The 15616-nt window shown below is 37.5% G+C and overlaps 1 protein-coding gene across 3 annotated transcripts in view; it reads right to left on the reverse strand.

The window, feature by feature from the left end:
• The window catches only part of Cad87A (cadherin 87A), a 672761-nt gene that overhangs the window by 144226 nt on the left and 512919 nt on the right, over positions 1–15616 (reverse strand). For 2 of the 3 annotated variants that reach the window (XM_089252827.1, XM_089252828.1), the window contains one exon: positions 9260–9346. The exons of the other annotated variant lie outside the window; for it this stretch is intronic. In XM_089252827.1, coding sequence (XP_089108953.1) covers positions 9260–9346 — 87 coding nt within the window. The remainder of the gene's footprint in view (positions 1–9259; positions 9347–15616) is intronic. 3 annotated transcript variants of the gene reach the window in all.

Below are 15616 nucleotides of genomic sequence, written 5' to 3' on the forward strand. Positions count from 1 at the left end.
GCCAACTTTTGAAAATGAAAATTCGGGAGATTTTCGCGCACACCCATATTTTATGCTAAAACCACTCCCTAATAAATACAATAGGGATTTTTCCAAATAAAATAGGGATTTTCCAAATATAAAAGTTAGAGCGTAGGGAATAAAATACCTACTCAAAAACTGAAGTCAAATTAAAATAGGGATTTTACACACATGGAAGTTAAACCCTTGGGAATAAAATTCCTATGCAAAAAACAAGTGAAATTGGAGGCCAAAACTTCAATGATGTAAAAATAAATATTCTGTTCAATCAGAAACGCTGTGAACAAACATTCAGAGCGAATGACCCCAAAATCATCGGAAGATGAAGGAAAACACTGTCAATTTTTGAAGAACACTGACTTTTTGTGACACTTGCTTGATGTTTTGTTTTTTTTTCATTTCATGAGTGATGATGGCAGTCTTTCCATGACCGATGTTTATGTCTGTAACACAACTTGTACAAAAAGGAGAAGTCGGCCCTCTTCTGGAACGTTTGATGAAAGGAAATTCATCGGAATAAGTATCTTTAAAATTGATTAAATATGTTTTTGCTTATCAGTATTCGTGTTTTTTTATATCGCACGTTATAACAAAAGAAATATTGACCACATGCGCGTGACTATAATCTTCAATTATTATCCAGGACTATTGGCTGCTAAGCCATTTCCCTGCACGATAAGACAAACAACTTTCTTGTTACCATCAGAGGGTTTGTAAAACTTCCTTAAAAAGGGAATTTCCCCATTTACGACATGTGACGTCATTTCGAAAGGGAAAAAAAGATGCCCTACAAGAAATTCCTTAGGGATTGTTTTCATAAGCGGGGATTTTTTTTAATGAAGTAGGGAATTTTAAGGGACAATAAGGGATTTTTGTGATTTTTGTAAAAATTCAGGAGATTTAAGAACTTTTCGGGATGTCGAGCGATGAAGCTAAAATTCGGGAGACTTGGCAGCTATGAATACTGTTCAACTCTTTGCTATTCAATCCCTGATTCATCTCAATACACCTTCTTTCCCACACTTCCAAAAAAGTGCCGCCGGTCTCTACAGATAGGGTGAACACAGCAGGGCTTTTTTAGTTGCATCCATCCATTGGGAAGGTTTGAAATTGCATAAGTGATGGGAACTTGGGTGCATCTGGTTCAGGTCTCTGCAGAAGCTGGTTTCTGAAAAATTAGTTTATTTCTCTTCTTTGTAAAGGATCTTTTTGCTCTTTATCAACATTTTTCCAGTTGACTTTCCTTTTGGCCAAATACTTCAGCAAGTTTGGAATCCTTGTTTATCTTCCGACAAATGCTCCTTTCGGCCAACACCATACCTACTAGAGATAGGCTCTAGTGTGACGGTGGTGCGGCTCAGGAATGTTTTGATTGCTCATTTCTGTATACCAGGGGTTCTCAAACTGAGTATCACCGCTCCTAGGGATGTCACCAAAGTTCGTCAGGTGTAACGTATCACCCCTTCGGGCCTCTCGTTACGTGTTACTGATGTCCTTATAACCCTCCCCTCTAGTTAACTAGCTAACACTTGTTCCTTTTCCTGGGCAAGGACCAGGTAGTATCAAAGACCTTTGATGATTTTGTTCAATATATATGTTTATTTTTTGTAAAGAAATAATAGTTTTCAATTACCTTGTTTAATTAGTGGAGGGCCGCGGACATAGGCGGAGATAGACTTGGAAGTCTGGGGGGGGAGGGCAAGATGATGATGTCAATTTGTATATACATATATACATTAGATCAGTCGACTCCAAATTTGACGCTAGGGGGGGGGGACAATGCCCCCATGGCCGCGGACTTCCACTGGTTATATACAATTCATTGTCTTGGTCTCACCCTCAATAGCCTTACCGATATCGTGGGTAAAGTCTGGCTGGCTTCGTTCACGGTTATCAAACTGTTGCCAACCAGAAATACAGAATGTTCGAAATAATTCCTATTGTGTTAGGATATGCAAATCAACAGGTTTGACGTTATAGTTTTTTCGATGCATCGGAGGAAACTCATTCTCTCAGTGCGTCGAGAACAAACCTGTTCTCAGCTATTATAAATAGGCTGGATAAACCAGAAGCGTCGCATTCAATCTCCTAACTTCGAGCAGTTCGATCTACCCACTCCACTCAGTGGGGTTGATGGCTGAATAACCTCTACTGACTAGTTGATGTTGTCGTTGTAATCAGGAGCGTAGCCAGAAATTTCGTTCGGGGGGGGGGGACCAAAGTGACAGAACAATAGATTTGGCCATCTTTTTCCCTTTTTTCGGTCATTTTCTCACATTTCGGGGGGGGGGGGGACCAGACCCCCAAGTCCCCCCCCCCTGGCTACGCCCTTGGTTGTAATGTTACTAATGTCGTAAAAACGTGATCCTCCAAACTAGACTACTCCGGGTAGTTGTGTCAAGTATAATCCTCTAGGCATCTAATAGTTATTATCGTACATTCTAGTCAGTCGGAAAGTGGTTCCTTGAAGGGGGTTCGGTAATTCACGAAATGCTACGTTAACCTACAGTTGTATACAGCCTAGGTCTTCAACATTGTGCCAATGATCGATAGTGTGATTCGTTGATGGAAGTAATTCAACAAGTCCTGAAACTTCAGGAAGGTGTCCTGACATCTGTGGGTTCCTGAGGTGAGCCTTCTCAAGGGATCAACATCATCAGCCTCACTTGAAAACTGGACACTCCGTCCTCGACGTAGGAACTATGACTTGTTCTATGATGTCTCGCTGGTAGTTGGAGTTGATCCCCGGCTACATTGGGTGTGACCTTTTCTTGTTGTTTTGCGAATCGAAATGTAATTATCAATCTCTGAACTAATGTTGAACTCTAACGTGTTACTTGTTTAAAATATGTTGTGGTAATACACTGTTGTGGTCCTGTTCACTAATTACAGTGTTCCCAGCAAAATCTGCTTGATCATTTCCCTGACTCTCCCTGACCAAATTCAAAAATTTCCCTGACCAAAAGCGTGTACACTGTAACGTGCATAATAATTCTAAACTATCCAATATCACTCTAAATTATCATCGTCCCCCCCCCCTCCGTATTCATGGGTGCTACATTCCGGGGGTGGGGAAAATACGAGAAATCTGCAAATAACCGAAAACATACTTTTATTTGTTTATCTCGTTTCTTGAACATCATGAGAAGAGCAGGATGACGCAAAAGTATAAGGGAATGTAAAAGAGGGTGCAGCAATTGATTGTTGGTGATGATTTCTGAAAGAACATTGCGATTTGTGTTTGTTGTTTCTTCTTCATATCATCAATTATGTTGGAGTGTGTTGACAAGACTTCCTCTACCAATTTTTCTACATGTGAAGAATGTACCATATAGAGGGATCTATATCATGAAAATAATCTATCGCTGATTTCAACTTGCGAAGCCCTCCCCTATGTTACTCATGGTGAAAACTTGTATTTTACTTCTTTATTTTGATTCGTCTGGTACCGCTTGTTTCATGAGCAATCAACTGCATTAATTCTTCCTTGGTCAATGCCTCTGAATTGCTGTTAATTAGCTGTTCAACTTCTCTTCTTTATCCATATCATTGAAACCTTCTCTACCCACCTGTTTCCCTAACATGACAATGTCTTTTATAATCTCTTCAGTTGGCTCTGTAAAAATGGTTGTGTCCTGGAGTGCTCATTGTGGCCAAAGATCAATCCAACCCAGTTGATTGTTTCTCTCTTACGAGCTGCCATGGTTCTAGTGATGACAGTAATGGCATTAATGATAGCTGAATTCTTCCATACCTTCAAGATATTTTCTGCATTTGCATGCACAATCATCTTCATTGAGTGACTAGTTCATAGTGAGCCTTGAATGCTCGCATTAACCCCGATCAAGGGGGCTAAATGATAGATGTTGTATTAAGATACATATAACAGACTTCCACACCATCAACTTTGAACTAATTGACATCTGGGTGTCCAAGAGTTTTATTCAGTATCAAAAGAACTTTGAATGGCATGCCTTAACTCTCAAGGTACTTCCGGACTTTTGGAATGAAACATTGTTTGAACCAATCCAGGAAAAGTGTTTTCGTAGTCCAAGCTTTTCTAATGTTCATCAAAAATACTGTGCGGGAGATTTGACTTATCCTTTACCTTCAATGTTCACGGATTCATAGATTTGAAAATGATGGTGGGCTTTACAATGTACCCACATGCATTTGCACAAACAATATAGTAAGTCTACCTTAACTACAGTAAATCTGTCTTAAAACCAGGGGCTCGCTTTTCTTCATGGGTGATAAATGTTTTCTGCTGCCTTTTCTTCCAAAATAATGCAGTTTCATCAGCATTAAACATCTGCTAAGGTGAATATCAATTCTCTTCAATAATTTTATACAAAGTCTTTGGAAATTTTCTAGCTGCCTCCTGGTCAGCAGTGGCTTGATCGCCAGTGATTTTTACATTGTGTAATCCAAATTGTTTCTTAAACCAATGAAATCAACTTTTACTTGCATAAAATTCTGATGAAAGAGACGTTTCCCTACCCCTTCCCTTTATAGAAGAGTAAATTTATCTTTTCGCTATTTCCCCTTATAATATTATGATCAATTGGACTACCTTCTTTGTAGCAGAAGACTCCTAAAAAGGTGGTCTGCTACTGAACTTTTTAGCAAAAAACCCTGCATTTTCGGTATGAGACACAAGTGGATTGCATAAGCGATGCAAAGTTTTCGCTGCCACAGGTGCAGCTACACCCACCGCTGACCGAATTTCAGATTCCCTTTTCATGATATATCTCACCGTAGATTCGTTGATTCCATGATGGTGAGCCACGGCAGCAATTGACTTACTTTCGCCAAGCATCAAATCTTGTAAACAAAACATGTGAATGACAACTGCTGAAAAAAATTTCCAATGAAGAAAAAATAACCGCAAATACAGGAACCACGAATACAGGGAGAGCCGAATGTATAACATTTTGTGATAATATACATGTGAAAAGCACATTACAGACCGAATGTTAATATTTTGCCACCAAATCAAACTGTGTATATAACCTTGCACACAATACCAGTTCCCTTGGAAATCTCACGCAGAGATACTATAATTGAATTCAAATCATTCTTAAACATAAAAAGGTTAATGGTTCTCTACCCACCGGCAGGAAAAAAAAAAGCAAGAGGATAAAATGTTTTTTCAGAAGAGATAGAAAAGAAGTTAGAGCTTTGTTTTCAACAATGGAAAGGAGAGTCTCTCCTCTTTAAGGTACAGTCCCACGAGAGTTTGTTAGGGGACCCTCTGTAAGATAATTAAAGTTAATAAAAGTCTTTGTTGGACATAAACTGCAAAAACCACAGTCGGCGTGAACCGGCAAAAATCTGCAATTTGGCTTTCTGATCACTGCTTTACCATTCCTTAAAAGATCGAATAACGAGCTTTGTCAATTAATCTACCAGAAATCAAGTTCCTAGCCATATTCGGGGCATACAAAAAATTTTTAAGCAGTAAATTTTCTTTACCTTTACGTTGATGAACGTATCAAGCTTGATATCTCCTTGACCACATATTTCTGTTGTTCCCTCTGCAATTGTAGCTTTTGAATTTTTTAGATCCATAAAATTCCGGAACAATTTCTTGTCATTGCAGAAATGATCAGTTGCTGCTATATCAACCGCAAATTCCACGATGTTAGAGTTGATCGATAATGCATCAGCTAGAAATGAAGTTGCACTTGAACCAGTAGCACAATTTGATTTTCGAGGTTTTCCGGCATTGGCTTTGTCTTGATGCCCTCTGCCGTTTTCCAGACTGTTGGCAGTGTCTTATGAAATGTCCTGGTTGACCACACCCAAAACAGGTTAATCTGGATTTCTGATTTTCCATCGGGAATGCTGTCTGTGGAGAGTCACTCGGAATATGACGGTCATACTCTGATATCAATGTTTTGCGTACGTTTTCGGATGTAAAGTCCTTATCCGATAGTTGATACACTTGTATTACGACGTTGTTATATTTTTCTGGAAAGTTGGATAGCATCTGGTACGCGATTTTGTCATCTGCTACAATCTTGCCCGCCGATTCCAATTCTTTAGCGGCTCTCAAAAGGCGACCCAAGAAAACAGGCATGCTTTCGTCAGATTTCAGTCTACAGTTCATGAATTCAGTTCGTAGAGTGGCAATTCTAGCACAGGTCATTGGAGCAAAAGCACAACACAAAGTGTCCCAGGCATCTTTAGCCATTCAATCATCGTTGACGAGGATGCATATCATTGACAATGCTTTCGATTCCCGTTTTCTTCACACTTTGAGTTCCTTCTCATTTTCTTCAGGCGGCTTGAGCTCGGATCCATCCACAAGGCAAAACACATCATAGTTCATAAGAAGCATTTTCATGTTGAATTTCCATGCCTTGAAATTATCACGATTTAAAATCAATAATAAATCAGACTTAATAAATCCGAAATTTTAACACTTGTTTCTTCTGCCGACGTCATTCTTTTTCCAAGGTCAGCTCTAATTCCGAGAAATAAATGATTTTCCAAATGATTTTACAATTTAAGTACAGATTGCTTTAGAACTTCAGAACCACGAAAAAAAACCCATGCTCTGTGCTACCATTTTTTGAGGATAGACTACTTTCATGGTTTGTAACTGGCAGTGAAAACAACTCAAGAAACAATGTGGAGTCAAAACGCGAATGGAAGCAATCTATATTTATTCAATCTAAAAACAGGTATATATACACAATACTTGTGGGAAAAAAATGATGCCACGCTTGTGACGTAAAACTTAATTAGCATGAATCAGTGAAAAAACACCAACAGAATCTTTGTTGCCGAAAATTCTTTTTATCGTCCTGTCTACTCATCCCTCATATATGGCGGGTGTCATCAATATTTTTTTCTCTCCTCATATTCAGAAAACCTGCATTTTAGGATGTTGTCTCATTAGTTTAAAAGAGCCGAAATTGAGCCTCTGAAACAAAGTGAAATGTTCTTTGTAGTCAGCTGGCAAGGGTGGAGCAGCCTCCAGTCATGAAACAACCCTCCCTTTCTTCCAGACCACCATACCAACACCGTTTGGGCCCCCTCCTCTTATTCAGGGGATGGCGTGGCTGAATTCTGTCTTTTTTCCAACACATTCACAATACCTACTCACCCTCCTACCTATACTTGTGACAATACCATTTTGGACGGCGGCAAATAACACTGTAAATATGAAGGGCAGATAATCATAATTTTTTTTACTTCAATGGCAGTCTGTGTGGAGAAAAAAAACAAATGAAAATAAACAATATGATTTATTAATTATATATTGCTTATGACAGAAATATCACATTGAAATGTAGACATTTCAACACATTTACGAAACGTGAATTTAAAAATATATATTTTTTTTATTTCCCCGCTTTCTACATTCCAAAATTTACTGCCCCCTCTGAATTTCCCACCCTTGGCCCCCTGTAAATACACTACTGGGTGTCACAGCAAGAGGACTAGCAAGCATGTCGCCAATCACAGCCAATTCCTCTGGTTTCGATGCTGTGACAACATGACAAAATTTTGTTATCTCTGCCGCCACTCCAGAGAGAGTGAATTGCAACTCAAGTTGCAGGAATTACACAGATTGATCTGAATGCTAAAGCTGTGGAGGTTTGACAGCCACATGATTCAGGTTACTCAGTTCCTGGTCCATTGCGAGATTTGCAAAGAATAAAAAAATATTGGTAGCGCAGTATATAAAAAATACATGACTCAAGACTGATCATGTCCACTGTAACCAATTATAGATGGGTGGATGGAAGGAGTGACAACATCTTGTGCAAAAATATATTTAATTTAAATGCATATGGCAGGAGCTAAAAAGACAATATAAAATAATATAAAAATATTCTTCACTGACAACAACAGGGGTGAAAAACTACAAAGTCTGTTTTGGAGTAGAAAAATATAGGATTCGGGCAGTTTTGGAGCAGCATAATATAGGTTTTGGAGCAGATATTTACAAATTGGAGCAGCGAAGTTAACTTAGAATAATATTTTAGAGTTACCCCACCCCTTTTCAAAATAAAACTGCACTGTCTTTTGTTATCGAACATCTTTGTATCAGCTTGTTTTTTGTCTTTGGTGTATCAGGCTTTTGACACCTTGTTTGAAAGAGCGGCTGTCATCACACTAGTCTATTTAAGATGCACATACATACTTTTTGCTTACTGAGGGCACTATTTGCTGTTTGGAACAGCAGCAGTTGAAATGGGCTAAACATTTTCTCCAAGTTTTCAGTTTTTTTATACTCGGAAAGAAATTGTAGAAAAATGGGAGAGAATTTCGGAAGATTCAACGGATGTTTGGCGATTCAGCACTCGTTATTTGGCAAGATTGGTGATTTAACACTCGTTATTTGGCAAAGTTGCTAAATTAGTATTCGTAATTCTGTGGATTTGATCTTTTACTCGCGGAATGAAATTTTTTTCACTAAATATCTGGATTTGACATAATGACGATCGACTAAAGTAATTTCTGCAGCTTAGAGTGGTGATTTTCTTTCTTTTCTTTGAAAACGGAAACTGACTCACATTTGCGCTTTAAAGCTGAAAGAACATTGCAAACCATCTTCAGCTGCAGGATCACAGTTATTATCGGGGTTTCACGCCCGATGAGAGGACCGATATTTTGAGTAAGGGGCTGCAATTATTACAATCCGACTTTCAGGGTAAAAGTCGAGTGCAAGAACTTGCCGGGAAAACTCTGGAATTGATTTCTTTTAAAAATCCGCTACCTTCTCTTTAATTTTGCAAACTTTTCTGAATTTCCGGCTATTCTTTCAATGAGAGAGAGATAGAGAAAGAACAGATGGATTATCGGTTCAACGTGCTTGTAGCACTTTTAAAAAAAACTGTCTTGGGGTGAAGTTGCAAAGGGTAAATAAAAATTAAATATTTTTTTATTGAAAATTTATTTCAAATGTAAAAAATATCTCTGTAGTGCTTACAAAGCGTGAAAACCTACCAACTGTGTATTGCTGACGACCTTGACTCTGTGATCACTTTGACCGATTTATATAACTTTGTATTGAAACCACAACAATCAACGCAATTGAGAAGATAACCTAACAATGTATTACATAAATAAACATCAATGCAACAAGAACTATATTCAACTCGATAAAACTGGCAATTCTATGGAATTTCTGGAAAAAGATGTGAGATAAAGATTTTTTCTTTCTCATATTTCTTAAGTGCATACAAAACAAAATTATTTCAAATGAAAAAGTTTCACACACCATTCTTTGATTAAGGTATTCTCCTCATTAATGTGATACCTGATGTCGTCAACAACAACAGTTCCCTTTGTAGCACTTGAAAGAACCCTGTAAAAATAAAGTACTGGCATGAAAACTGAAGAAATTATCATTATGTCTTTTACAGTTAAGCAAGGGCGTAGTGAGGGGGGAGGGACTTGAAGGTCGGGATCCCCCCTCCCAGAAATGTGAGAAAATGACCGAAAAAAGCGAAAAGATGACCAAATCCATTGTTCTGTCACTTTGGTACCCCCCCCCCTCGAAATGAAAGTGGTCCCCCCCACGAACCTAATTTCTGGCTACGCCCCCGCAGTTAAGTATAACCAAATAGGTAATCATGAATAAAATAATCATGGGTATTTTATATGAAAATATATATATTCATTACTATTTAAATTTACATGATTATATAGGCAAGAAATACAAATTATAGGTGCAGAAAGTTAGTAAAATTGCGAGTTTCACTTTCAACATTAACCCTCTGAGGATCACAGAAGATTCACAAAATGGTTTGAAAAAAAACACTTCACTTTCAACAAAATGTTTTCGAAAGTGGCCAGCTAGAAAATGCTTTTCTCCCTTCTGCTCCGCAGGACATCGGGCAAGGGGTGGTAGGGATTTGACTGAAGTGGCATTTGTGTAACACCCACTTAATGCCTCTATTCTTTAGGCTGAACAATAGTGCACCTCTGGATTTTTGTTGAACCTGCTCAATCGTACTGATAGAGTAGAGAGTTATTTAGTTGTTCACGGTTTAACTTTTCAGAAATATAGATGAGGGAAATATGCTGAAAAATTTGTATTTTAGGTGTTCTGCATATGAGATAATTTATAATTTAGGTGTTAAAAAAATAAAGGTGGAAAAGTGTGTATATATCTTGAACGTATAATTTATGCTTGATTTTTTTTTTTAGATCATCAATCTATTTTAGACATTCTTATTGCATCGGCTTCAGAAATGGGTCGTACAAATCCATCTAAATTATAAATATATCTCATATTTTCTGTTCCACTAATTTCACAAATAATGAAAATCAAACATTTTGTTTGTACAGGTGTGTACAAACTTTTTTTTATAGGCGTTTGTATTGGTATTTCACGGGCGCTTTCAGATTTAAAATAGACTCATGGCTTCTAAAGTTGATCATTCTGTTGGATTTGTGTTACAGCTAAAAAAAGTCAAAAAACTCCAATTTAATTTAATGCTATGTCATTTCCGTTTTCAAGAATTTTTTAGATCGGCGTTTCTCAACCTTTCTGAACCCAAGGACCACTGAAATGTCTCATATAATTTTTCGGACCACATGTGTCCCCTATTACGGGACATTCCTGTAATTTTTGTTCCGATTATTTTTTTTATACAATTTGTTCCATTTTTTTCAACGAGGCTTTATTTAAATTTGTAAATTTACTGAAGTCGTGAATGCACAGACACGCATTCATGCTGCAAGGGGTACTATAGTTATTAAAATATAAAATTTAACTTTCTATACGAACATACTATGCACAAAAACCCAACTAGAAAGTTGTTGCCCTGACTCTCCTTATGATGCCAAAAAATTCCTTGTTTCTAAGTGGAATATTCACTGAGATATTCGAATTAGAAAAATGGTGGAATGTTGGGGAAAAATATCATTGGAGATGCGGGTAAACTGTTTTACCACATGGAAACGTGGAATTTGTTTTTGTTGGCTGCAGTAGAGAGACCGACAGGGCACAACTTTTTAATTTGATTTTCGGGCACAGGGTGTCCGTATAAAAATTAATGTGTTTTATTTTAGTAACTAACAGCCCTTTGAAACATGAATGACGTATCTGAGTAATTCTCGCTATTTGGATACTTTTCTAATTGGGAGTATGCCTCTAGAGACAACGTTCGCCAGTAAAATGGATGATTTAGATAATCCATTTTCTGAGCTTGCCCACTTTTTTTATTTTGTTTCAATATTGTCGCAAGTGACAATGAAGGTGATGAAGCAGTCAATTGATAATAGGCAACTGAATAACCGTTTTTGAGATAGCTTCTTATCAGGAAAGAAACAATTTTAGCTAACAATAAAAGGAGGGAAAAAAAATTGAATTCCAACTCTTATTGTGGAAGAGGATTTAGAGGGGAAAGGAAAATCTTTATCTCTTTCACTTTTGCTGGTACCCATGTTATGTTTCTTTTAAACTTGCTAGTACAATGAATAGGAATGTATGAATGTATTTTGTGCAGGTAATACGGGGTACTCTCTTTCACTTTTGCTGGTACCCATGTTATGTTTCTTTTAAACTTGCTAGTACAATGAATAGGAATGTATGAATGTATTTTGTGCAGGTAATACGGGGTACTCTTATCTGTATTTGAAGAATGGTCTACTTATCTCAACGCAAAGCTAATAAAGCTGAATAAATTCCTAAAAATTATGTTGACACCCCCCCCCCCCCCAAGAACTTCCGTATCTCTGCTCATGACTATGTGCAAGATTACAAGAAAAATAAATCTAAGAATTTTCTTCCTTCACTCTCCGCTTATTATGATAATAGATTTATTTTTGGGGAAACAGAGGGCAAAAGGGAGAGGGAGGCTGGGGCCCGTGCACCGACCCCCCCCCCCCAAGTCCATTAAAACTTAGGAAAAAGAAATTATACAGCGAAACTCCTTTAAGACGACAGGTTGGCTACGCATACAGAGGTGGTCGCGAAATAGGGGTTATTTTTGTATTATGTCTATGGAGCCTATTTTCCGTTCCGAGAAAAACTTGCCGCAAAGGTAAGTTGGCCAGAGAATAGGGTTGGCCACTTATGAAAGTTTCACTAGATTTATGTAAAAAAAATTGAAATATCAAAAGAAAATACTCTAAATATGTTATATTTACCAATTTCTGTTAATATAAATGCTTTTGAAGGGTAGTAACTCAGAATTTCTCAAGAAGAAAATTTTTGTGCCCCCCACAGTCTTTTATGCCTCTCCCGAAAGTTGATCCTGCATACGCCACTCGGTAGAGGCGACCAGTCCCCTCTGTTTCCGCTCATGATTTTATTGCTCTGCTATAGGTATTTAATTTTCAATTGCAACACACAATTATTGAAAGGTTGCATAAAATTTCTATGATAAACACAACTTTTAATAAAAATTAAAGACATTGATAAATTGACAATGAAATATGCTACAGTCTATCAACGCCTTTTACAAGAAAATTCCCTTTGTTGACGGGAATTATCTGATATCCAAGAATGCTTTTATTTCACTGCTGAGTTCCTAATACCTCTCCAACCCAAAGTAGTCTTCGTGATAATCCTCGAAAAAAACTGATGTCAAACAACATTCAATTGTTCATTTGTGTTCTTCTATGTATGAGTATTTATGTTATCAATGTATAGGAAGGTACGTGTGCCCCACAACTCTTCTTTTCCCGTGTCCTTTTATTTTAGAGATCTTAAAGTGAGGGGCAGTCTGAAAGATTAAAAATGGAGAAAGGGAAGGGACGTATGACATGGCAGTATTAGTGTCTGGTGCAATACAAAAGACATGGGGGAAGGAACTGGTTTTCTCCGATGCAGATGTGCGTTCCTGGCACTTTCGAAACCATTTTTGGTGAACGCATATGCGAGTTGCTGCCCCTCAGCTGGTTAAGTGACATTGTGGATCATTTTGTAAGTTCTGATCAGTTCAGTTTCTTCATTTAAGGACACAACAATATCTGTGTGTGCGTGTGATTGATATTAAATACTTTCATAAACACTAGAACTGAAGCACTTTCAGTATACCTAGAACTGCGGACTGGGTCAAATTGACCCAGACTGTAAGGAAACAGTATTCCATGGCAAAAAAGCCTCCTCCCACCGCAGTTAAAAAGTTGAGAGGTATCTACGAAGTGCTAACATTTCAACGACAGACATTTCAGTCAACAGATGTAAAGGATACGTAAGTTGAAGAAAAAATATCCCAATCTTCTGTTTATTAACAATTAATTAACACATAATTATAATACTATTATCCACAATTCTAGATTATTGTCGCAATTAAACATGAACACTTAACAAATTTTAGATGGAGTTCATACGGAGGTAACCAATGCCATTCTTATACTCATGTAGAATACCCACATAACAGTTTTCTTCTTTCGTCTCTCCTCTGCACTTTTTCTTTTCCTACACGCCCACCCGGCGCTTCTTTAGTGATTAATCAGTGGGCCGCTGCAGTACCCCGCACCTAGAAAGAATGTTCTTGAAGAGAACCGGCAACTGAATGCGGCGGCCAGACCTGGTAGTTTTTTCCATATTTTCCTGGGCCTCCTGTGGTTGCTCAGCAGGAACCGATGAAGGCTGAGCTGCCATTATGTTGTCTCTTGCAGGTTCGTTGTTTAGAAGAAAGGCAAGTTTGACCCGATCGATGGAGATGATAATGTCTTTACCATTTTTAAGGATTTTGAAAGTCTTGTCACTTCTGTCCACAACTGGAAACAGCCCATCGTATGGTGGTCGTAGTTGGGCTCGAACAGCATCATGCCAGAGGAAAACGTGACTGCATGAACTGAGTTCTTAATGAACGAAAACCTTCGGTTTTATATTTCAACTTTTGTACATGATTATATAAGGTTTCAGTTTACCTTTTTTGGATGGTTTGTCACTGTGGTGGTATACGGTGTCTGTACTAATTTTTTTTTTCTTGTCTCCCATTGTACAAAAAATTCAAAAGGGTTTGAATTTTTCTTTTCTTGGTCAGAGGGAGAATGTAACAATAGTTGAGTACCCTTGGGGAATTTGCCAAACCTGCCTCTATCTCTGATTTTGAAACATGTTTATATAGTTGTAATTGTATAATTTTATATAAAGAATTTGTTATGTTTTCTTACCTTCTATAACCATGCACGATTGATTAAATTATTCTGTGATATTTCCATACGTTCACATAGTCCAACAAAATGTGGGATCCTGATCACATCGACATTTTGATTTATTTTTGTTGCCAATTCTGTTTTGTGAAAGTTTCTATAAAAATATAGTCATTTCTTTATGCAAATCTGATGTTATGTTTTTCTATTGGTCGTACTCTGATGTATATTTTTTTGAGATGGTCGGTCCCTGGAGTTGGATCGTGCCGTACTTCCTTTTTTAAGTACAATTACCGGGAGTCACGATCGTCACTTCACATTTCTTTTCATCACATTCGCTCTCAGCTCAGTGTTCATCACTTACGGTGAAGGTGGTCGCCTTTTGGTGAATTATCTACAGTATGAAATAGTCTCACTGGTGCTCGGCACATCGCCAGCTGGTTCCGAATCTTATCATGCCTTTGATTTTTGTAAAGAGATAGAGGCTATATAAAAATTATTGGTGAGTACAGTGATGTATATTGCTCAAGTTTTTTTTTCCTTTACAAACCAATCATTATGATAAAAAATTTCATCAATATAAAATCCTAATTCTGTTTATTATCACTAAAAAAAACTCATAAGATTACTTTTTAAAAGAGTATTTATAAACAGATATTTTATCCAGAATTTATAACCTATATTTGTTTCTACTTCTGTTCATATCAGCATATGTTAACAATATACTCTTGATGTTTAGGGAATTCATAATAATATGATAAAGTTATATGTTCTTTAATAGGGGATAGTAAGAATATAATTTTGTTTTGGTATTTCCATAACAATGGCTTAAAGTTATGTATTTTGCTCAGAAGAATGATAAATGAGTTGATAAAATTTTTAAATAGTGGAAGAAACTGTGATTTTTGTCCTGAGAAGTTGGTAAAAATATGTTTTTAGCAAGACTGTAAAACTATGGAAAAAATGTGTTTTTACCTAGACGGGAAAATGGTGAACACCATGCTAATATTGCAGTGGTGACCATTAATACATACACTGGTGTAAGAAATTAAGAGAATTTGTGGACGTGGTCAATTATCTTTAGAACTACTGTACCGATTTTAATGAAATTTGATATGTACATACATTGATACAATACAAAACAAATAACCATTCAGTAATTGTAATACACACGTATGATCGCGCGTAACACTCGTTGGAGTCGGAAGGTATGAAACAGCGGTTGCAGAATAAACAAAAAAATGGGTTAATAGGGGGGTATGGTCCCCTCTTACAAATATACAGGTCTCGCAGCGTGATTTCATACTTGAAATAAGGCAGTTTATCATTTCCTGTGGCAATTGGTCCCACTCGTTCAGCAACGCTGTTTTCATTCCCTGTATGGTTCCTGGAGGGAGGGGGGGTTGTGAGTTGCAATTGCCCTCCCCAGAGCATCCCAGACATGCTCTATAGGGTTAAGGTCTGGAGATCTGGCTGGCCAATCCATCCAGCGAATATCCTCACTCTCTAGAAAATCGTC

The sequence above is a fragment of the Pholcus phalangioides genome, unplaced genomic scaffold (genome assembly GCF_987345545.1).
Source record: "Pholcus phalangioides strain wild (caught in Gottingen) unplaced genomic scaffold, Ppha-v1.0 ptg000031l_1, whole genome shotgun sequence".
Classification (NCBI taxonomy): Eukaryota; Metazoa; Arthropoda; class Arachnida; order Araneae; family Pholcidae; genus Pholcus; species Pholcus phalangioides.